The 22,008-nt window shown below is 51.6% G+C and overlaps 1 protein-coding gene across 2 annotated transcripts in view; it reads right to left on the bottom strand.

Moving 5' to 3' along the window:
- PODXL (podocalyxin like) overlaps positions 1 to 20,941 on the bottom strand; it is a 48,514-nt gene extending 27,573 nt beyond the window's left edge. For both annotated transcript variants that reach the window (XM_067317529.1, XM_067317525.1), the window contains exon 1: positions 20,879 to 20,941. In XM_067317529.1, the coding sequence (XP_067173630.1) occupies positions 20,879 to 20,921 (43 nt within the window). In that variant the 5' untranslated portion in view covers positions 20,922 to 20,941. The remainder of the gene's footprint in view (positions 1 to 20,878) is intronic.
- Positions 20,942 to 22,008: the final 1,067 nt, after the last annotated feature.

Here is a 22,008-nt window from a genome sequence, read left to right on the forward strand (position 1 = left end):
AGGACTGCTACAGACAACTTGAAAAGGAGTGAGGACAGTAGCCATCAACCGGGGAGCTGATTTTTATTCAGCCTGATGGCTTGTCTACTCAGAAGTACTCAGGAAAATTAACTGAAAATTAACGGAAGGTGTGATTCCAAAGCGGATTAGTTAAAGTGCACACAACTCGCCAGGTGGTGACTCTTGTTCGGCTTTAAATCAGCCCTCATCCAATTTAGCTGAAATGAAGTGGGTGAAATCAAATTAAAGTCTCCTTAGTTCTGAAAGCCAACACAGGGGAGCTGATAAAGTTTAAGAAAGTTAATACCGGAGAAAGCTGGTGATGGTCCCCACATAAGCAAGCTCCCAGATTTTGCATTTGGCACTGATACCGACCTCATGCAGGACCAGGCTCCTTTCTGCTAACCCCAGCATCTCGAAGGAGATGGGCTTACACGTCCCAAGTGAGAAGCAGCCTCGCTTCTGTCTGGCAGCCGAATTCACTGGCTTCGCTTCCCTCCAGCTGGCCAGGTTCATACTCCATGCAATCAGAGCAAGGCGGGGAAGGAGCTGGCCCTGAGCTACTTCTCCTGCTGGCTGAACCTCTGCCAGCTGCCCAGCGCCTGGGGAGAGTTGTCTCATCTAATGTCACTCATCATTTTGCATCAACTATGTTCTCCGTAAGAGCTGAGGGTCCCAAATGCACAACCTTCCTGGTGGGTTGGTTTTGCAGCCAAAACCTCCTGCTTTTTGTGAGGATTGTGCTAACTCTTGCAACGAGGCACCTTGAGCCATGGCCCGTGCCTGCGCTGGCTGGGTGATGCTGGCATACGGGAGGGCAGAGGCCAGCTCGGGAGCACCCTGCCTGCTGGCACTGGTCCTCATCCCAAAGGTCAGGCAGGAGGGAGGAATGCAGAGCTGCAATAGCTCACCGAGGGAACGGACGTATTGAGTTCACTCCCCTTCTCTCTGCCTGTCCTCACCACACATCACTCCCCTCATGGTGGGGGCTCTTCCAAAAAGGAAAGAGTTAACCCAAGAGCAGAAGTAGGGACTATTGGCTTCCCTGAGACCTCAGAGCCTGACAAGCTGGACCATGGGAGACAGAAGGGCATTAGGACTGGCATTAGCAGCAGGGATCAGATCCCCAAACTTGTGCTGTATAAACTGAGAACCTCAGCTAGTCACCTAGGCATCTTCTATAGTCAGTGGAGGGAGACCAGCATCTCTGGAGGATGACTCTAATCATTTGAAGCAGATCCTTCTTTGGACAGGGCAAATTGCCCTCCGGACATGTCAATGTCTCTCCACTGACAGTCCAAGTCCACAAAGTGGACAATTTGCACTTTCCGGATGTCTCAGGTTAGATGAGGCAGGTTCCACTTCCACTCTACTTCCAGAGAAGCAGGAGTTGCCAACAGGTACAGAAGGCTTCACCAACCTGATGTCCAGAAATTAAGAGTGGTGAAGGGCAAAAAGGAGTCCACAGAGAATTTGCTGGAGGCCCAGCAAGGTGGAGGTCAAAGCTGTAGCCCTGAGAGGCAGAAAATGAGAAGAGAGACCCTAAACTTAAAGAGATAAGGGATCCTAGCCTGGTCACAGGTAGCTCCAATGCAAAGAAAAAAACCGGCATGGGGGATCGAAAGGTCAGTTTATCCTGGCACACACCACCACCGTGGCGTTGCAAACCACAGTCCTTCCACTGGTGTCCGCTTCTTTGTACCTCCCTTTCCTCCTTGCCTCCTCACCAAGATTTATAGCAGGAATGACCCTCCCGGGAACAGCCTTTCCCTTCACAGCTCCCAATTGCTTGCTCTTGCCACAGCCGAGGAAAAGGCGAGGAGATCCATCACGGGAGGGGAACTCCCACCGAAGGGGGCTCCAAGGCTTTCGGCAAGGCGGTAACAGCCAGAGGCAGCACCGGCTGCAGCACCGCGGCCCTGGCGGGGTCTCGCTCGGGGTGGGAGGAGAGGGTAGGACTCAGAGGGCACTTGCCCACCCCGGGGCCAAAAGGAAGTGCATGTGCCAGCGGAAAAGCGATCGACAGGAGGCGATAAGACCTGTAGCCTCACCCTCCTTTGTACGCCCAGCGCCTTTGATGACTCACGGGGTCAGCCCAAATTTACGCCCTCAGCACTGCCGCCCGCCTGCAGAGATGCCGGCGGCTTTATTTTTAACCTCCTCGTGGTCAGGAGCCACATCGCCTCCCCACCGCTCAGCAAGTCTGGCCGTTTTTCACGGGAAAGCCCCGCATCGGGGGGAAGGCTGGGGTAAATCAGTGCAGCGCACTGCGCTGTCGGCACCGCAGCACGTCGCCCACCACGGACCCAACGGCAATGGCTCCATCACCCGCTGTGGCACGTCGGGGCTGGTCGAGCAGATCCTCCTCGGCCCATTGCAACTCTAGGGTGGTGAAGGACGCTGCGAGGACAAGTGGATAATAAAGCCAGGGATGACGCCAGGTGATGGAGCCCCCATTAGGTGGGTCACCACCTCAAGCATCCCTCGGGAAAATTTTGGGCAATTCCCAGTTAAATACCCACTTTTCAGTGCCGCCTGCTTTCACTGCTCGTTCGGACTCTCGCTGGGGACAGGCTCCTCCATAGAGACATGGTGGGGAACCTGCAAACTTGCACTATTTGGGCAAAAGGCACTCCATTGACGTTAAAGCTGCCACCACCATCCCTCAGCCATGGGTTGGAGCCTGGCCGGAGGGCAGGGGCGAGCCCTTTACCGTGACCTCGGGTAGCGCCTGCGACGGTGCCGGCAGCCCGGCGGTTTCCTGCTCACGCCGCAAGGAGGGCTCCATGTTTCCTCGCGATCCTTTGTGTGTCGGTGCTATTTCAAGTCTCCCCCTTTTCTTTTTTTTTTTTGTCTTTGGCTCCGCACCCACACCTCAGGGTGGGGGCTTCCCGGATCAGGCTGAGCTCTATATATACCCGCGCATATACGTAGGCACGCACATATATTTATATAGCAGCGCAGGCGCGCCGAGCCTTCGGGCATGGACTGGACACGGTGCACTTGGCAGGAGGCTCCGTACTATTCTTTAGGTGGGGAGAGCCGAGGAAGGGAAGGACACGGCTAACCCTCCCTCCTATTCAAAACTATTTAAAGCCCGTCTGGCACAGACTTGCTTTCCCACCAAATGGCCCCAGTGACGATCTGGCTTTAAATCTGTGTAATCAGATCAACTTCTCTATTGTTGGCAAATTCATAATTGCCTCATTATTTAACTCTCCTGAAACAGTAGGTTTTACAGAAAAAGAATATCCATTTTAGTTCCTTCTCTTTCTCTCTCTCTTTTTTTAAGTGTTGGGACTAAATCTCCATTTGAAGAGCTTCTGTTCTTCAAATTCAACAGTTCTTGTGCTCCCCCTCCTTAAAATAATACACACAATCACAGGAATCGCTGATGAAAGGCACAGACAGTAAGAGATGACCTTTCCCAATGCAGGACTCTTCAACACAGTATATTTATTTTCCAGTGGCCTCTCGCATGTAGTTTTGAGCAGGACAAGTTTTAAAAAAAAATCTTTTCCCTCCTAAGAGGAAGGATGCTCTTGTAGGGACTACACGCTGACTTAAATCCTTCCTCTGCCACAGCCTCCCAAAATGACCCTGGATAAACTTCTTAGCCTCTCCCTGTGCCCCGTCTGTACACCTGGGAGGTGATAGATTTTGGATTGAGGAACCGTCTTCATTTACGTGCTGGTCCACCTTGCTACCCGGGGCCCCAATCTTGGTTAGGTGCCACAGCAATACAAATAATTACTAATACTAATCCCCACAGGAGTCTATTACATTATGGTTCAGTTTCCTCCCAAACAATCGCTCCTCTTCCTTGCTTTGTATGTTCTTCAAAAGAAGCGGCTGCTATGCTTTAGGGCTGGGACACCAGCCGCGGTAAACATACGCCCAGCATTCCTGCTCAGCTGGGCCCGGGCAGCAAAAAGAAGATTAATCTGCTTTAAGACAGATACATCACGGGCAGGAAAAAAAATTAGGGATTTAATGGAGATAGGAACCTAACAGCACTAAACAGCATTTATCCTGGGAAGTCCCTTAGGGCAGGTGTATTCACTCTCTATAGGACGATTTTTTATCAGAATTGCAATAACAGCAAGAAATGTCTAGAGCAGAAGTGCCCAGCGGTTTCAGGGCTCCAAACATCATTGTTCGGAGATCAGTGAAGGCTGCAGTCCTGGTCCTGACACTGCAGGAGCACTCAGCTGAGGGAAGCGGCGATTTATCACGTACACGCAGCTTGCCGGCACTGCGCTTGGACATTTTCCTGCTTACTGCCTATGCTGTGGACACTGTACCTTCACTGCCCAAAGGGTGCATCATCAAATAAAGGGAAAGATGACCCTTAAGTGGATGACAGACACCAAAAAAATTTCCCTGGTCCACAGCCAGCCCTGAGCTGAAGTCCAAGGCTCATCTAGAGGGTGTGTGGGCCAGAAAAATTGTCCTTGCAGGGTACATATGGCATAGGAGGACCCGAGTGCTATAGGTTTAGGTGCACTACCAAACGCCTATGGCAGTTGGGAACCCAAAAGCACGAGCACCCAACAAAAGCTGGGATGGCAGCACAGAGGGGCCATCCCAAAGCAGTTTGAGCTGGCTCATGTTACAGCAGAGCTCTTGTTGAGCTCTCCCGAGGTCCTCAGGTCCTCATTCAAGCAACTATCTTGCCCTGAAACATATACTGCCACATCTTTGCGGAGGTTTTTCCACTGCCAGGACCAAGAATTTAGGCCTGCAGAGCAAGCAGTGAAGGTGAAGAAGGAAGAGGGGCTTGCTAATTAGTTGGCCAACTTGCTTGACTTAATGGACCAGGAACAATGTGCATTTTGGTTATCCTTCCAAGATGGAGCTTGCAACGGCTTTAATTAGTCACTTAAATGTGGCTTTGTCATGAGAGATGAGACACAATCTAGACTGACCAGCTAGGATCTTGGCTGCTGCATGACATTGTCTTTCCAGCCCAATTACCTCATCGTTATGACTCAATAGGGGAATGATGCTGCTCTCCCAGCATCCCAGCCAGGAGTGGGATCCCTGAGTGGCTGGAGCTGAGCAGAAGAGCACGGGATGTTGTAGCCAGGTTAGGGATCCAGCTCTTTGTATTCAGTGCAAGCAGGCTACAGTCAAGCAACAGGTCTAAATGGCATGGTTTTTTGCTGAGAAATTTCAGCAATGAATATAATGCAAATATAACATGCAACAATGGTCACGTTCAGCTCCCGAAAAACCCAGGAGTGGTTGCTTGGACCAGTGGTGGTTTTGGGCATGAAAAGAGATTCACTGCAACACTGCACCTGGGGTGGTGTGGAAGGAAAATGGCTCTGTCTGTGGCTGCTCTGGAGCTCAAAGCTTTGCTGACCTCTCCCTGCCCTCGAAATCCTTCTCCCTTCTGGCTGTGATGTGGCACGGCAGCGTCTGGTGGTCATGCAACGGGGAAGGCTGTGGCAGGCCAGGGGAAGGGAGCAAAGGAAGCAGGAAGGAAGATGGAGCCGCATCCCCTCCCTGCCATTAATCATCCTCCTCTTTCTCCTACGGAAGACCTTTTGCAGGTCTGCAAACTCCTCGCTGGGCTCCCACCTCGGAAGGGCTCCGGGATGCGACCAGCAGCTCTGTGTCACAGGCTGGACGCAGAAGGGGGATGCAGGGCTGGGCTTCACGATAATATCCAAACTATTCTGCTCCTGAGACAATGGAGACTGGAGCCTATTTTTGGCACAGCAGCGAAACTCTGACACATCAGTGAAACTCTGACACATCAGCTTGCACATTTCCTTTAGAAAAAAAGAGCTGGAATCACAGTGGGGTTGGAGACAGGAGGAGAGGGCAGGGACCGCAGTTTGGATACACGATGGGACCCACAGATAGTCATTAGCAGAGCAGAACAGTGACAGAGAAGACACTGGACTGAGATTCAGTGGGTGCTACTGGTCGTAATCCCGGACTTGGGAGTGGGTATGGGGAGGGAGCAGGAGAGCAAATGCAGCCACAGGTTGGGGCTGTGCTACGCCAGCAAAGGCTGATGCTACATTACTTTTGCAGATGATCACTGCCAAATCAAAGAATGTCTTTGCTTCAAGAACTGCCCTACTTTATAAGATACAAGAAAAGCAGCATCCCTGGCTCCAGCATGGCAGGGAGAGGACAACGGAAGAACCCCCCCGCACACTCCAGATCCACGTTCAGAGAAGCAGCTCATACTCCTCCAGACATCCAGAAAGATGTCTCCATTGTTCTGAGCCCCACCCCATGCAGACATCCCTGGAAATTATCATCCGGGCAAAATACTCCTCAACTCCAACCAGAGCAGCTCTCAGAAATCAGACCTTGGGTGTGCTAACCGTGGAGACAAAAAAGAGCTGAGGCATCAAAAGCAGGTGGCGACTTCTAGCAATGCTTATTGATAACTTCCTTGATAATCAATCATTGTATTATTGCTTTAAACAGCTAAAAATTAGCAAGAGCACTGCTGTAAGGCCTGGCTATTCGAACAGACCTCAGAGCCCTTTTTAGATGGCTACAGTTTAGCACCAAGAAAAGGTTTCTACCTAGAATGGCTTCTTGCCTAACCTCAGAAACCAGAAGGAGAGAGAGAAGGAAACAGACCCCAGAGAAGAAGAGATTGCTCCTGCCAGGACAAAGTGGGAGGAGGACGATGTTGGCTGAGACAAGGCGGTGACTTGCCACGGCAGGTCACAGACCTGCTCTCCTGCCTTCTAGCCCCGCTCTGACCCAAGCGGTAGGCGGCTGGGTACATATAATTGTGAGAACAGCCTTTCCCAAAGCAAGTCAGTTGTTTTCCTTCCATTCACATCTGGAAGTGGCCATAAGCTACGGGAGGAAGGAGGGGAGAAAAAATTTCAGAGCTCTGAGGAAGCCAGGACTTGACCTCCAGGGTGCGGTTGGGAGCTCGAGTCTCCCTTTCTTGTAGCTGAGCTGGTTTGTCCAACTCTATCTGATAAAGCCCAGACCCACACGTTGCTCTCTAATTCCCCAGGGCCTGGGAATATGAAACAAAGCCCTGTTTGTGTGCCACTGGCCAAACCTGTCTCCTCCAGCCACCGCTCCCTGGGACCAGCGTGCTTCTGGACCCTCTTAGCTGGTGTCACCCAGCGCACGGGCACCTCCGCCCATTCATCACCGGCTCCTCCCATCACCCAGGTCCCTCTACGAGGGTCACAGTGCCACAGATGAGAGGCAGAAGTGCTCAAATGCAAAATAACAGCGCTCAGTCCTTCATCTGGCAAGCTTCTGCACAGCAGAGAGGCCAAAGAAATAGGACATCTACCCCGAAAGCCAGGCATTGCATTTCGACACTTTTGATGCAGCAGATGCAGCCAAGTCCCTTGATGCTACAGCAAAATATTTGAACCAACTCTCCCGAGTGGGAGCAGGACAAAAGCAGGAGTGAATCCCTATCCCGCCAAGGGCCCAGACGCAGGGAGGGCTGAACGCACCTGCAACGGAGATGAACTTCAGCAGCAGCGTGTGCAGCCCCGCACTGCCATATGAACGCACAGACACTCGCCCCTGGGAAGCTGGCTCAGCTCCAGCTGGATCCAAAAGCTGATATTTACTGCTATGAAACAAATGCATCGGTCCTAATCCAAACAAGCAAGGAGAAAGCGCCTTCTTTCCCCAGCCCTGCAGCTCTTCTTTCCCCACTCTTCATTTCAGGGTAACAGCCACAGATTGAACAGGGACAAGACAATCTGCAGCCCTTCGACTTTGGGGGAAGTGCCTCAAGGTCAAGGTGGCAGCAAGTCGCTAGAACAAGCCTCGTTATTTTCTGCCTTTTTGGGGGAGAAATGTGGGAACCTTGCACCCACCCATTCAGTGAAGGGCAATCTTGTTGCTTAAAACAGGAGCTGAGAGATCTGAGGTCCTATCTCTGCTGCAGTTTTCCCCTCTATAAAATAAGTTTCAGAGGGATAAACACCTTTACCTACTTTAGAGGCAGATTGTGAGGGTCTGCTCCTTCTGAGCAGGTCAGATTTGGGCAGAGGCAAAATCTTGGTACCCCTTGCTCTCTTCTGTCCCTCGGCAGGGTGCACACCTCTGTTCAGAGCAAGCAGAGGTTTCTGCAGAAACATCTCACGGGGTGCACTTTCCCTTCCCCAAGCTCCCCACTGCAGCAAGAGCCAGACCTCAGGATGGGAACATAAAAAGAAAAAAAAAGTGGAATCCTAAAAGCATTATCCAAAATAATGGCTTCAAGGCCAGTTCCCCGGCCGAGGTTTCCAGCCGCTGCCCCGCTCGTGCAGCGGCGTTATCAACGCTGCCCTTCCGCCAGCCCCCCAGTGCCTTGGGCTGCCAATTTTCTCCACCGAGACAGAGATAAGCCCCTGCCCCAACAACTGCTCCTGAGACGGATCAGAAGGAAACCCTCCCCTAAAAGGCCAGCTGGGCCACGCTCGTGGCCAGCCCCCAGCGCCTGCTCAAGGGGAAAGCGGCTTACGGCCCCGCACCGCCGCGGCCCCCCCAGGCGAGCCCCGTCCTAATCAGATCGGAGCCGTCCCGGCGACACGCGAAACCCTCTCGCAGAAAGACAAAGCAGAGCGGCACAATCCTATTCCTCCCGCTCGAACACAAATACGGCCCCGAAATAGCTGGCATTCCTTTCGCATGGCTGTCCCAGAAGTATTTCTGCTCAAGTTCTCAGGGCACTACGCCGCTTCTGGACTGCGAGGGGGGTTTCTGAAGCCTTTGCTGGGTCTGGGGGCTTTTTTGGGGGTTGTTTTATTGCAATTGTTGCTGGGATTCTTCTGCATAAGAGCATTTCTGAGAGCAGCCGCAGCTGAAATACGTGGTCGCTCTGCTGCGTCTCCTGGCAAGGAAGCAGTGAAACGCAGCTGCTTCTGGGGTAGGATGCTGCAGGTGTTTGGCAGGTTAGGGCTGGAAATGCCTCCACGCTCACCGTGCGGAAAAATACTACGTGCAGTCGAAAAGGGAAGCTGCGAAAGTGCAATGCAATTGTCCCTGCAACAGCCGGAGCGGGATTTGCCTTGCTGCTCTCGTTGGAAATCCAGTGGGACCTCAACAACCACAAGCAGGCAGAGCTTTGCAGCGCTGGGTCCCGTCCAAAACGCACCAGCTCTCTGCGCTTTTTCCCACCCCCCGCTTCCCTCCCACGAGCATCGCGCTGCGGCTCTGGTCCCGTAATGACGCCTATCGAGCTGTTCACACCGTTTCCTGAAAAGCCCGGAGTTTCCTTGCTGGCCGGACAGGCGCGCGCCAAGGGACTCCAGCGCTCCTCGCCGCCTCCGGCGCGGTTGTGCCTGACCGCGGGAACCCGAGTGTGAGGGCAGCTCGCCGGCTGCGCGGGTTTGCTCGTTTCAAAGATCCTGATTAGACGCCGTAACCGCTGCTTCTAATGCGATCGGTGAAAGGAGAGCCCTGCTCTCGGGGATTGGCTAAGTAGGCGAGCTGCGCCACCAAAAACCCACCCCAAATGCTTTACCCTGCACAGCTGTTGGCTACCAACAGCCAAACTTCATAGGCGGCAGAACAAAAGAGCTGGATTTTTCTTGTGATTAAGAGAAAAAGAGCTCTTTCCTTTACTCTTCTCTTTCCATCAGTTTGGGTTTCTGCATTTCTCTCCCCAACACTTTCTAAGTGACATTATTTGACCGCACAAAGTATATACCGCCAACTAGGTCCTCTACTTCTCCTTCTGCAGGCCTGACCTTAAGTGCCCACTTTTTGCCAACTCCTTCCCACCAGTCCACCCTTTCCTCTTGTTGTCCTGCTTCCTTTTCCCAAAGGACAGCTTTTTTTCCTAGCTCAGCCACCCTAAATCACCTTCCGCCAAGTCAAAACCATGCCTCAGACAAACGGCAAGACAGGGAACGTGGAGCCGGAGGAGACCTACAAGAAGAGGCAGAGATGGCTGAGCACCCATACTGGAGGGAGAGGCTGGGAGGGAAGATGGCCACCACCAGAGAAGGCCATTTGAAGCCCATCGGGCAAGAATCAGGCTGCTGGGGTACATTTTGCCATCTGGATGGTGATGGGTGAGAGACTTTGTACTCGGTCATGTAGCCTGCACCGGTGGGAATATTGGCCATCCTTGCCCTCACGAGGTATTGCTTCCCCATCTAATTCACCTTCATGCCAACCTTCTCCCTGTTAGAAAATCCCACAGAAAAGGTCTTTTGGGCAAGATAGTAAATTATAGGGTGGACTTTGAAAACCTACCCAAGACAGCACTTCTCTGGAGGGTGGCCACCATGGCATATTGCTCCCACCAACATCCTACGAGGGACTTGGCCTGACTAAATGCAGATTTAGTGCCTGGCAGAAGTCAGTGCATCCTCCGCCTTGAGATGGGGCTGATTGCAACGTGTCTGACAGCTTTGGCAGCCTTAATTGATGTGTCTTAGCAAAGGCAGATGCGTCTACACAGTGGAGGTGACACCCTGTTAGCCGTAATGGGTACACACACAGCACGGATGGCAGGACCAGCAATTGCAGGCAAAGTCTGCGGTCGTCTCGGCAGTGAAGATTGCTCTCAGCAGCCACCTGACTAATGAAGACATGTCCTCTGAAAGGGGCATCCCACGGTGAGGAGCCCAAGACACTGCAACAAGAATGTGTCAGTTGTCAAGACACGGGGGTTTTGCAATCATTGCCTTAAGCAGCAATGTTTTAGTTGTCAAGACTGTCAGAAAAAAATGTTCTGCTATAGCAGCAGTGGTGAGATGCATCTGAACAGGCTGGATGAGGAGCTCCGGGCTCCACCAGGCTTTGCAGAACTGTGTATTAATAACATTTTACTCTTGAAAGAACAGGGGGAATTGAGCTTATGGCTCCCCGAACTCCCCAGACCCCCATAACAGGCATGCAGCATGGATGGATGGAGGTCCACCAAGGACCTGCAAGGCTGCTTTGCTTTCCTGGGACACGAGATGGATTTTTCCGAGCCAGCCATACCCCCCAGGGGGACACGTGCACTGCCATGGAGCACTACAGGTCTCCTGCCAATTTGTGAAATGCCAAACTCACGGTCTAGCACAAAAGATGATATTAAGAATATTGCTCCAGGTCTAAAACCAGCTGAGACACCCACTGCACCCAGGGAACATGGATTTTCCAACACAAAATGGGACTGGATTTAGATCCTAGTCAGAAACCAGGCAGCTGATTAAAGCAAGCCTCACAAAATCTTGTTTTTCTCTCTGTTAATCACTGTCCTGCCTACACCAAGGGGAAGACATTCAGGGTACCTGGACACTAAGCATGGGATTCTCCTGCCGTCAGTTAGATGGTCAAAAGTTACGCATGTAAATCTAAACTAACCATTTAAATTCCCTTTACAGGTAATGGGGAGAGAGATTCAACCAGCTGCACGAATGGTTAATTCAAAGCTGCAAGAGCAACTGGGAACTGGCAGCTGAAAAATAAAATTGCTTCCTCTTACTGTTTTTAACACTCAAAGCGAGTTTTAAGAGAATGGCACCTGTTTATTTTAAAACCTCAAGAGACATGAAACAACTAATTTCACTCACTAACTCCCTCTAAGATTGATGCTCGAAATTCATTCAATAAATTTCTTAGTTTTAAACTCAAAAGTACATCGAAAAGTTTATATGCTAGGTATACAGGGCCTTGGTTAGCTAATGTATTTTAAATGAATTACAAATGACACTTTGCATATGTCAGTTTAACAGAGTTTTTCATCTACAAGTGAAGAGTGATTGTCTGCAATAAGCACAGAATTATTACTATTCATTACCTAAAAAACATTTAAGAGATACATAAGGTAGAAATCAAAATAGAGCTGTGACAGGCTATATAACAGCTTAAACAAATATCTTCATAGCATGCCCAACTGGTGAGAAAATAAAGCTGAAAGGCAAGAGCTGGCTGCAAATCTACATGTTTTACAGCTAGCAACCAAGGAGAACCAACCTTGGGACATAGCTATGAATTGTAAATGAAAGACACGATTAAAATCAAATCACTTAAATTAAGATTTCCTTCTTATTTTAAATCGCGATTAAGATCCATAATTCAAACCACATCAATTTAAAGCAAATCACCCTGCCATGAAATGACTTTTTGAACCATTTGTGAGAATTTAATGAGGGGAAAAAAAGGACGTTCTCCCATGGAAAGCAGCTCGTGGGGATTCATTGGTACCTGCAGGAACCATCTCAGAAGCCTACAGGATTGCACTGACCGAGAGTCTTCTGCAAGACCAGAGGAGATATGGGCAACCAGGACGCATTTGCCTTGGACTGAGGAGCCCAGCTTTTAGGTACCGCAGGCGAGTTTGGTGCACTTGTGCTGTTTTGATGCGACGCAGACCCGCGAACCCTTGGAAAGGGGCACGGGCCTGTGACAGCACTGACATTTTGCAGCAGTGCTTTGAGTCGGATCAGGGAACCGATCCATCTGAAAACTAAACCAACATTAAAGAAAATCATTTCCCCCCCCAAAATAGTGCATTTACCGTGTGTTACTGCTTTCTCCGCCTTGCAAAGAGAGACCCACGGGAGCAAACAGGAACAAGCTCCAAGACCGGATGGGGTCACCCAGCGTTGCACCAGCAGCTAAAGAGCTGGGAAAGCGGCTGAAAATCTGCATCAGAGAGAACGCTATTTCTGGAGTAGTGCGACGGCAACCTGGTTTGAGGATGTTCCATATTAGCTAGCGCAATGCCCGCTAGAAAACTTGCTTCTCTTAACTGTTGCTTAAATAATCAGAAGTGTCCAACGAGGACACCTTTAATTGCTTATTTAAAAAAATATATATATATAAAGAACACACTTCAGAAGCTCTAAGTGTACTCCTATACCATTAGCCATACCACTAAATCTCAGATTAAAACAAGCATAAAACATGGGGTTTTTTAATACTGATCACACACCTTTAACTTCATACAAAACCTGGATTTTAAGACACATATATAACATACATACACACTTACAAAACCTTCTGCAGCTCAGCCGAGAGCATGATTTTTTAATGCAACCAATTCAATACAATTTTACTGAATTCCAATGCAATCAGTCGAATGCCTTATGTCAAAGGCATCAGATATACGTGGCTCCTCAGCAAGTTAAAGCAGTCAGGGGCCAGAAGGGACATGCCGATGCCTTGCTGCAGGGAAGCATTCCCCGGTGGCAGCACCGTACGTGGGACCGTGTCAGATACCCACGCTGGCATCGCCGCAACTATTCCTTCCCGGCAATTGCCTTCCAGGGGAATGGTTCCTTCAAATCAACCCTTGCTAACCGTGCCCGGGCCGGGCAGCACAGTGCATCGCTTTAACGACTCTGCCTTTTCTCATGGCCAAGGAATACAGCGCCGTGATAAGCAGCGTGCGACAGCCGCCCTGAAAGCTATCCGTTCTCCACAGGCTGTAACAGTATCAGAACTCGCTTCTTCTAAACTTTTCTTTTTTTTTTCCCCCCTCCCCTCATTTGCCTGCGTGGTGGAATGTCTTATCTCCCCCTCCTGCCTTGAGACCCAAGGGAAAAGGAAAGAAGAAAAAAAACTCTTTGCTATTACGCTTCAAAGCAGGACTTTCTCAAACGTGGTTTCTCCAAACCTTTTTGCGGAGTCTTTCAAATCGCCTTTGTTCACGTTAAAAACCTGGCATTTTCCCTTTGACTGTGCCTAGCAGAAGCCATTTAGAATAAATGCCTGACAAGCTTGTCTCCTCCTTTCTTACGGAGCCAGCATGCAGATTTAATGTATCTTTAAGTACCCCAGCTTAATAACTCTAAGACAATTTCTACCTCCTCCTCCAGTTAAATTTACTAAAACCAATTAAGGGCAGAGAGAGAGAGAAAATTTCTCCCTTTGACATTAGTAACGAGGGCCTTATTCTACCCCTGCAAAACGACCTTCCTCCCCCCTCGCAGCCAGTCTCATTATCCATGTGGTGCAAGACCAAAGCTCCCTCCCTGCACGTACAGCTTGCAAGCCAGAGGAAAAAGCTGCTGGGTTAAACCAGCATTTATTAAAGATGCTAAGAGTATGGGTCAGACCTTGAAGCAACTTCTAAAAGGGAATAATCAAAGGGGGGGAAAAAAAAGGTTTATCATCTTTTCTGTTTTGGAGGAGATTTTAACCCAGGTCCCCTCTGCTTATTCCTGAGGCTGCTGCCCTCCACCTGGCTTCGCACGTGTATATATTTCTTTTAATCCAAAGATCATGTTCTTTTTTTTCTGCCTTTCCTTTTTGCAGCCTTTAGGGCGTACTCCTGACCCACCAGCAAAAATTTCTTCCAAAACCCCCAAGACCTAAGGGGTGCAAACTAGGGAAGCACGCTGCCTTTGGCGTGCGTGCTCTCGGACACGGCTTTCTTGCGGACGCGCGTCTAAAAGCGGGTGCTTTAGCAGCGCTGAACTCCCGCTCCCCAAAATAAAAGCTCCTTCCCATCCACTGCCGTGGCCTCCCGCCCCGCGCTGGGCGTCGAGGCATCACGCAGGCGGAGCGGCGCGCGTTGCAAACGTCTGCAAAGCGGCCGGGTTTAGTGACGAGAGAAACTTCGGGGAAAAGACCCGGGAGCCCCGAAGCGAGTGAGCAACGGAGGATATCGGTGCAACTTCGCCTCTTGAAGGCCCCTTGTATTTTCCCAGCCCTGGGGCTAGAAACTGCTGCGCGCTCAGTCCTTGAACGCAACGCGAGAAAGACCACGCCGCGCGGCTGCTGCTGCGCCAGAGGCCCGACCTCCCCCAGCAAAACGATCCTCCTTACGGAAAGCCCCGGAAGGCGATACGGGAGGAGAACCGGACTCCCGGTCATTTCGCAGGGCTGTCTCCCAATCTGGGACGTCCCCGGGCACGGGACAACGACGCAGGACAGCCTCTGAGGCGCAATGATGCTCCTCTTGCGGACGCCTCTAAACGAAACCCCAGCAAGCGGCACGACGCTGGGGTGACGGGCGCTTCTTTCGGAGACCTCGTCGTCAACGCTGAGTCATTAGCAAAGCGCAAGGGGAGGGCGGGGGCCCCACTGCTGCGTTACCGGCGGCGTTTTGCAGGGCTCCTCAAAACCCTCACTGTGCCTAGCGCTACTTGCTATTCGGAGCAGGCAGCTCACTTGCAGCGATCTAAATCATCCTCGAAGGAGCCTGGCCCTCTCCCTCGGCTCTGGGAGGAGGCGAGGACACTGGTGCCCCTCAGCTGGAAGCACCAGGCCGGAGAGAAGAAAAACGCCGGTACATCAGCACGGCCCAGGCGGCCACGTCTCAAAGGGGGCATTTACACCGCGGAGAGGAGCGGTGCGGCGCCAGCTGCTCCTCCCGAATTACAGCACGGCGCCCGGCTCCAGATGTACGAGTCGCCGTGATAAAAGCCCACCGAGGGCGGGTTGCCGCTTCTCCACCCTCGCCTTGCGGCGTCCCCGAGGGCGCTCCTGGCTGCAAGAAGTCGTTGTTGCACCTCGGCTCCGTGCCTGCCACGATTTTGACGGTGCCGTTTGCACCGCAGCATCCCTGGAGGCTTCAACCGAGACCAGCTCCCCATCCCCGAATGCATCCCGAGCTGTCTCTCCACCAAACAGCCCACAGTCTAAGCGGACGCATGCTAAATAGAGAAACTGAGGCACGGCCAGTCCCTTAAGCAGCGTTTCAGCTCTTCCGCTCATAGCTGATCACACAGGGTTTCGGTAAAATAGCAGGCAAGTTCGTCTTTCTCTCCCCAGCCCTATCCACCTTCTTGGAAAGGATCATTCAGCTCAGAAATAAATGTTTTGGAATACAGACTAGTCCCAACGCTTAGTCACCTCGAAACTCGAGATGCCGTTCACACTCTAGCTGTAATACACTGGGAGCATTTCCCGCCTGCCTCTTCCCTGCATATTCCTGGGGCAGTTCACATGACTTTTTTTGGCTAAGCTTCCAAGTGTCCCACGCAAGGAGTTTTTAGGGAGACTGGCGGTATATCCACAAATCCCACCGTGCAGCGGGACCTGCAAGACCTCTGCCCGACACCGAACCAGGCTCAGGTCTGGCTGTCTCACAAGCTGCGACAGTGGTTGCCATCCAAAAGCCACCGGTCTGTCCCGGCAGTGGCTGTCCTGTGGCTTGGCAGGGCATCTCAGCTTGTGAGATGCTCGGTGGCAGCAAGAGAGACCACCACGAATCCCCCCGAGGTGGAAGGGCCAGGAGCGGCTGGGGAACCCAAGAAGGACCTGGGGGAGTGGGAGGCGGCGATGAGCCCGTCACCGGGGGAGCGAGCGATAAGGAAGTGAGTTGTTTCTGCCAATGTACGCGTCCGAAGGCGTGGAGGAAAGAACTGTGAAAACACAGAGCAGGCCAAACCCACGCAAAAAGGCTTGTGCCTTCGGCTTGTCCTAACGTGGCAGAAAAATGCTGGTTGTCCCCTGAGAATGACCAATCCAGATGAGACCTGTACTCCCATGCGCTATCACTCAGTGACCAGCCAGTGCTTCAGAATATGCTACAATCCCTATGAAGGGCAATAAAGAATTGGGGAAAACCAGAAATATGCTTTTTAATACCGTACAGCACTGTTATCCTCTAATGTAACTGCGGAAACCCTCCATCCCCCCCTGAAATCGCTAGCAAAGGCATCTTGCGGCAAGGAGTTGCGCAGATAACTCGGCACCCCGGCAAAGTCTACCTTGCAGGAGAAAAAACGTATCATTTTCAATATTATTGGTCATCGCTTTACTCTTTCATTACAGTAAAGGGTTATCTGGGATGGTCAACCCCAAATGGGCCGCTGCAGTTCACTCTGCTGTAATGAACTGAAGTCAGCGGTGACTCATTTTAATGTGCCAGGCAGGGAACCGTAGCCAATATTGGCTATTTAAGCTTATTAAATACTAGCAGCGGCAGCTTCCAGCAGGACTTCTAGGGAAGACACGGCCGTCGGATATTATGCAAAGGAAGCTCTTGTGAATTTGAGGCTTAAGTTATTATAAGGAGGGTCACAGAGAGACCCAAATGCAGGGTTTGGGCCCTGTCAGGCTCAAAACATCGGTTTTGGCTCCAGCTGCTCAGCCTTACCGATGGTTATGCAGGAATTAATTCAAAACAGGAAGGTGCACCCTGCTCGGGGTCTTCTACACCGTGTCCAGCCTTGCTGGGGAGGCAGAGACTCGGTGGATTTTAGGATCCCGAAAATCCCAAATCTCTGCAACGCAGGACTTGAAGGATAGCCCTGGAGAGGTGCAGAGGGTTGACCGCAGGGAGATGGAGAACACCAAAAACCTGAGGACAACGTGCTTCGCTCCGAATGAAAAAAAGCAAGACGGTTTGGTCATGAACCCACCGGGAAGGAGAGGCATTACAAGAATTCAGGAGCAACATCCTTGCCTGGAGAAGGGGCTGTTACAGAAGAAGCCATGCAGGACGGCAGTCCACGCAACCCGACTTTCTACAAGGCAGTTAGTAGAAGCACGCGAAAACGTTTCGGGGACACTTTGCGAGATGTCACACGCGCGCACACAGCGAAGCACACAGCCGCCGAGGCTCCTCCAAAGTTCAAACCGTCCCACGGCGCTGGGATCGGGGCAGATCCCAGCGCAGCCACCTGCAACGCAAGCGACAGCCCGGCACGCTGCTGCGTGGTGGTGGCCCTGTCTGCCCTGAAGGGATGGGCTTTCCACCTCCGCGCGGCCCAGGACAAGCTCCACAATCCGCATGGAGCAAGCAGATATTTCCAGCTGGGTTCCCATCACCGCTGACGTGGGCTATCACCAACCTCATCATCATAAACCTTTTAAGCTACTCTCTGAAATGAAATCAGTGTACTGCACCGAAGCAGCTCCTTTCATCCAAGCCTCTTCAAGCGCTTTACAAACAATTCTTTAATTAAGCCGCCTAAATAGACCCGTGGGGTATCACTGCTGTCTGTTTTGCCACCGGGGAATCAAAGGCAGAGCGCGGCTGAAACGGCTCGCTTAGCTAGGGCGGCCGGCTTGGGAACGGGCTGCAAAACCTCGACCGTCAAAGTTCCTCTGACAGCAAACGCATATTAAGACACGCTCTATTTCAGTTCCGATTTTCAAGCACGCTGATGAACAGTTTTTCCTAATGTAGGTACGACCGCAATTTCCTGCTCCTGCCAGTGTCAGGACCAGCGTTCAACCGATCAAGTCAATTTAAAAAAACGTGCATCTCTGACAGCTCGCCGTGGACAAAAATGACCCCCTGGCATCAGCTCTGGGAAAGAAGAGGGGTGTTTTGGCAACAAGGTTTTAAAATCTTGCGATCTGGGCTTTTCTTTGAAGGAGGCAAAGGGCAGATCACCCGTAAGACCCGTTCCCCTCTTTTGCCCCCAGGACAGGCTTGAGCTGTGCCTCTTTGTTAGCCTCCCGGAGGATAAAACAGTATCGGTTTTCTCCTTCTGATGCTATTTTGCTATCGTACCCCTTAATGGGAAATAAGATCTAACATCTGTTTTCCACTTTTTCTAATATGTGGAAAAAGTAAATGTCCTGCGAACATGTTATAATTGGTAACTCTGAGCCCCTTTCAGGCTGGCTGAATTTAAAGACAGTTATCTGCCCAATGTCATATTCTGCCGCCTTTCTTGAGGCTCATTTTATTCTGATTTGCAGTGGTCTAAATACAGGGGATCTCTACAGAACCAAGGGCTTATGGTGATATAAAGCCGGCGTAGACCTGGAAGCAAGTCGGGAATTTGTAGCGAAATAGCTGCACCGAAAACAGCTGCTTTTAAAAACTTCAGTGACCTTGGGCCAATTCTGCTTTGCCCCAAGCATGGTAACGTCATTTTTTAGCTCATGTCACAAGCAGATTTGCTCCCGGATCCGAACTCCCTGTCCCCCACCCATTTCACAACCATTTTAAACGGGAGCAGGTCAATACAGGAGGGGCACAAGCAACAGGCTCTATCCACGTTACTGTTTTAGGACACCAAAACCTCACACATTTTCACTTACAGAACCAACTTCTTCCCCCTTTAGGGGAAAAAAAACTAAGAGATGCACTTTGAGTAACTCAAACGATTACACCAGATACTAAGCTTAGAGTTGGGTAGTGCCGCGATTAGCTGTAAAACTTGGCAAAATTGCAGTCACAAAGTCAAAACATCCAGGAAAGAGGGATGCATATTTTGGTCCCTAAGGAGGAAAAACCCCGGTGCCAGTACCCAGGGAGCAGTATAAAAGCATCTCTAAGTAGCTTATTTCAAAATCTAAAAGCAGCAACTAATGGCAGGAAATACTGTTTTGAAGGATTTAATCAAATAATTTCCGAGAAAGATGTAATAGGATCACTCGAGAGTGCTATAGTAACAGCTCCCCTTCAGCTTCCCGTGCCACCATCCTGCAGCTAAAAGCCTGTTTCGTACAAATCCCAGCGTATTTAGTGCTCAGTTTTGAAAAAAAACAAAAGCAAAAAAGCCTTCTGAGAAGTTACTCAGCTAAATTCTGGCCAGTATAAAACAAGCAAAGTTGCATGAACAGCTCCTGCTTCCTACAGGGTTAAGGAGCTGCAGGCTGCCCTTGGCTTCTTGGGTTTCAACGACAAGCGAAATCTTCTTTTTTTTTTTTTTAAGCCCACATTAGTGCTAGGAAAGGGATGAAGACCCCACACCTGCTCGCTCATGAAGCCACTGCTATAAGGCAACATGAGTTTTTCCTCTTTTACTTCAGCATCACTAACATATATGAGTCACCAGAGAAGCAGAAAAGCAAATATATGGATGGAAGCAAGGACAAGAATTTTGTCTTACTCAGTCAAACCCCGGGCAGAGATTTCAGGCTGACCTAATGAATTTAGCCCGTAGTTAAAATTCAGGGGCCCTGCCTCCACTGTGTTTTTTTACCTCCAGAGAGTTCATGAGCTTTTGTTACCTTGAATAAAAGCACATTCACATCAGCTGCGATTCCACCGGGAGACACGACCCAGAGCAAGATTTCACCTTTTCCTTTCTAATTTGCCCCCACATCTTCCCTCTCCCTGAATACATGGAAGAAACGCTCCACTCTTCCCTGCCTTTCTCCACTTTGGAAAAAAAAAACAAGCAGTGCATTTCCTCTTCCCCACTGCTTTTCGGTGCCTTTTCAAGCCATCTTTTGAACAAAACGCGGCACCGGAGAACCAGATCTCTCGCGGCCGCTAGAACACCCGCGATGGGATTGCACGGCCCCAGCCGGCGTTATTACTCCCATGCACAAAATTCCCACGTGCGATGGGCCCGATCCCACCTCGCATCCGCGGCACAGGCCCCTGCAGCAAAAGGGGCTCAGGACATTTATCCTTTCCCCAACTCCATCCCTGACTTGCAGCGTTCCCCCAAGCTTTGGCTTCCCCCCAAGCTTTCGCCTCCCGCGCCAGCTCCGCGAAGCGGCGCCGAGGGCTCGCGCTGGAGACGCGCAGCACCTGGCGCAGCGCAGCGTTTGGGATGGAGATGGACCGTTCGCGATGAGCCAAACCAAAGGGCTGCCTCGCATGGACCGTTCGCGATGAGCCGAACCGAAGGGCTGCGTCGCTCCGGCTGCGGTCGGCCGGGACCAAAAGGAGGGATGCGCGGCTCGGCGGTTAGCGAACTAACTAACTAACTAACTAAAAATCTGACCAAAAAAAAAAAAAAAAAAAAAAGCATGATTGAAGAGCCCAAATTATTAGGGGCTTTGCCAAGGAAGATGAAGGAGTGAAGAGAAAGCACTTCGGTCTTACGTAAAGAAACGAGCGGTGAAGCTTTTTGCCCTAGAGATTTGTGCCCGAAGTTGGGTTTCTGGAAGAGCTCAGAGAAATCTCAGTTTTTCTCTCTCTTTTTTTTTTTTTTCTAATTTTTTTGGGGGGAGCTCTGGCCAATTTGCTTCCAACTTCCCGAGAAATTGGGGGGGGGGGGGGTGAGGGGGGGGAAATGGCTGGGAGCGCGGCGCTGACACCCGCCCGCTGCGCGCCCGCCGCACTTACCGCAGCCGCCGAGCAGCAGCAGGAGCAGCGGCAGCGCCCGCATGGTGCCTCCGCGCAGCCCCCGCGCAGCCCCCGCGCAGCCTCCGCGCAGCCCGCGCCGCCGCCGCCGCCGCCCCCCGCTCCCTGCCCGCGCCGCGGCCGCCGGCAGCCAGCGCGGCCCGCCGCCTCCCTCCCCTTTTGGCCCGGCGGGGAGGAAGAGGAGGGCGGGGAAGGCTCCCCCCCCTCCCCTCCCCTCCCCTCCCCGGCTTGGCCCCGGACCGCCCCCTCCTCCCCCCCCCCCCCGGGGAGGGGGGTGTGAGCGGCTTGCGGGGGAGGGGGGAGGGGGGGAGCACCTGCGTGGGGTGTGTGTGGGGGGCATCTGGATTGGGGGGGATTTGGGGTTTTCATCTTGGTGGGGGGGATTTAGGGTTCTCACCTGCGCGGGGGGTGTTTGGCGATTTTCATCGGTATGGGGGTTTCGGGGTGTGGGGGGATGGGATGTGGGATTCCCACCTGCACGGGGGTTTGATTGGGATTTTTTCATCTGGATGGGAGGGGGATCAGGGATTTTCGTCGGGATGGGGAGGGGGGATTTGGGATTTGCACTTGCATTGGGCTGGATTTGGGATTTTCACCTCCGTGGGGGTGGATTTGGGACTTTCAGCTGGATGGGGGGGGATTTGGGATTCTCACCTGTGTGGGGTTGTGGGGGGGGGGGTGTCATCTGGTTGGGCATTGATTTGGGATTTTCACCTGGACAGGAGCTGACTGGGGTTCTTGCCTCCATGGGGGATTTGATGGGGATCTTTCGCCTGGATGGGGTTTGATTTGGGATTCTCACCTGCATGGGGGTGGGTTTGGTTTTTGCATGTGAGACAGGAGTTTGGGGGGTTGATTGAGGATTTTTCACTTGCTTGGGGGTGAATTTGGTTTTTTGTTTTAATTGGGATGTGGGTTGATTTGGGATTCTCACCTGCATAGGGGCTTGAGGGGGCTGATTTGGGATTTTCATCTGGATAGGGGTCGATTTGGGATTCTCAACCATATGGAGGTTTATGGGCCACTGCGGTCACCTGTATGGTCACCACTAGGCCTAGAGATTGCGGGCAAGGTGCTCATACCCCAGCTTTGGTCCCGCACATCACCCCCTC

This window comes from Apteryx mantelli, chromosome 1 (assembly GCF_036417845.1).
Source record: "Apteryx mantelli isolate bAptMan1 chromosome 1, bAptMan1.hap1, whole genome shotgun sequence".
NCBI lineage: Eukaryota > Metazoa > Chordata > Aves > Apterygiformes > Apterygidae > Apteryx > Apteryx mantelli.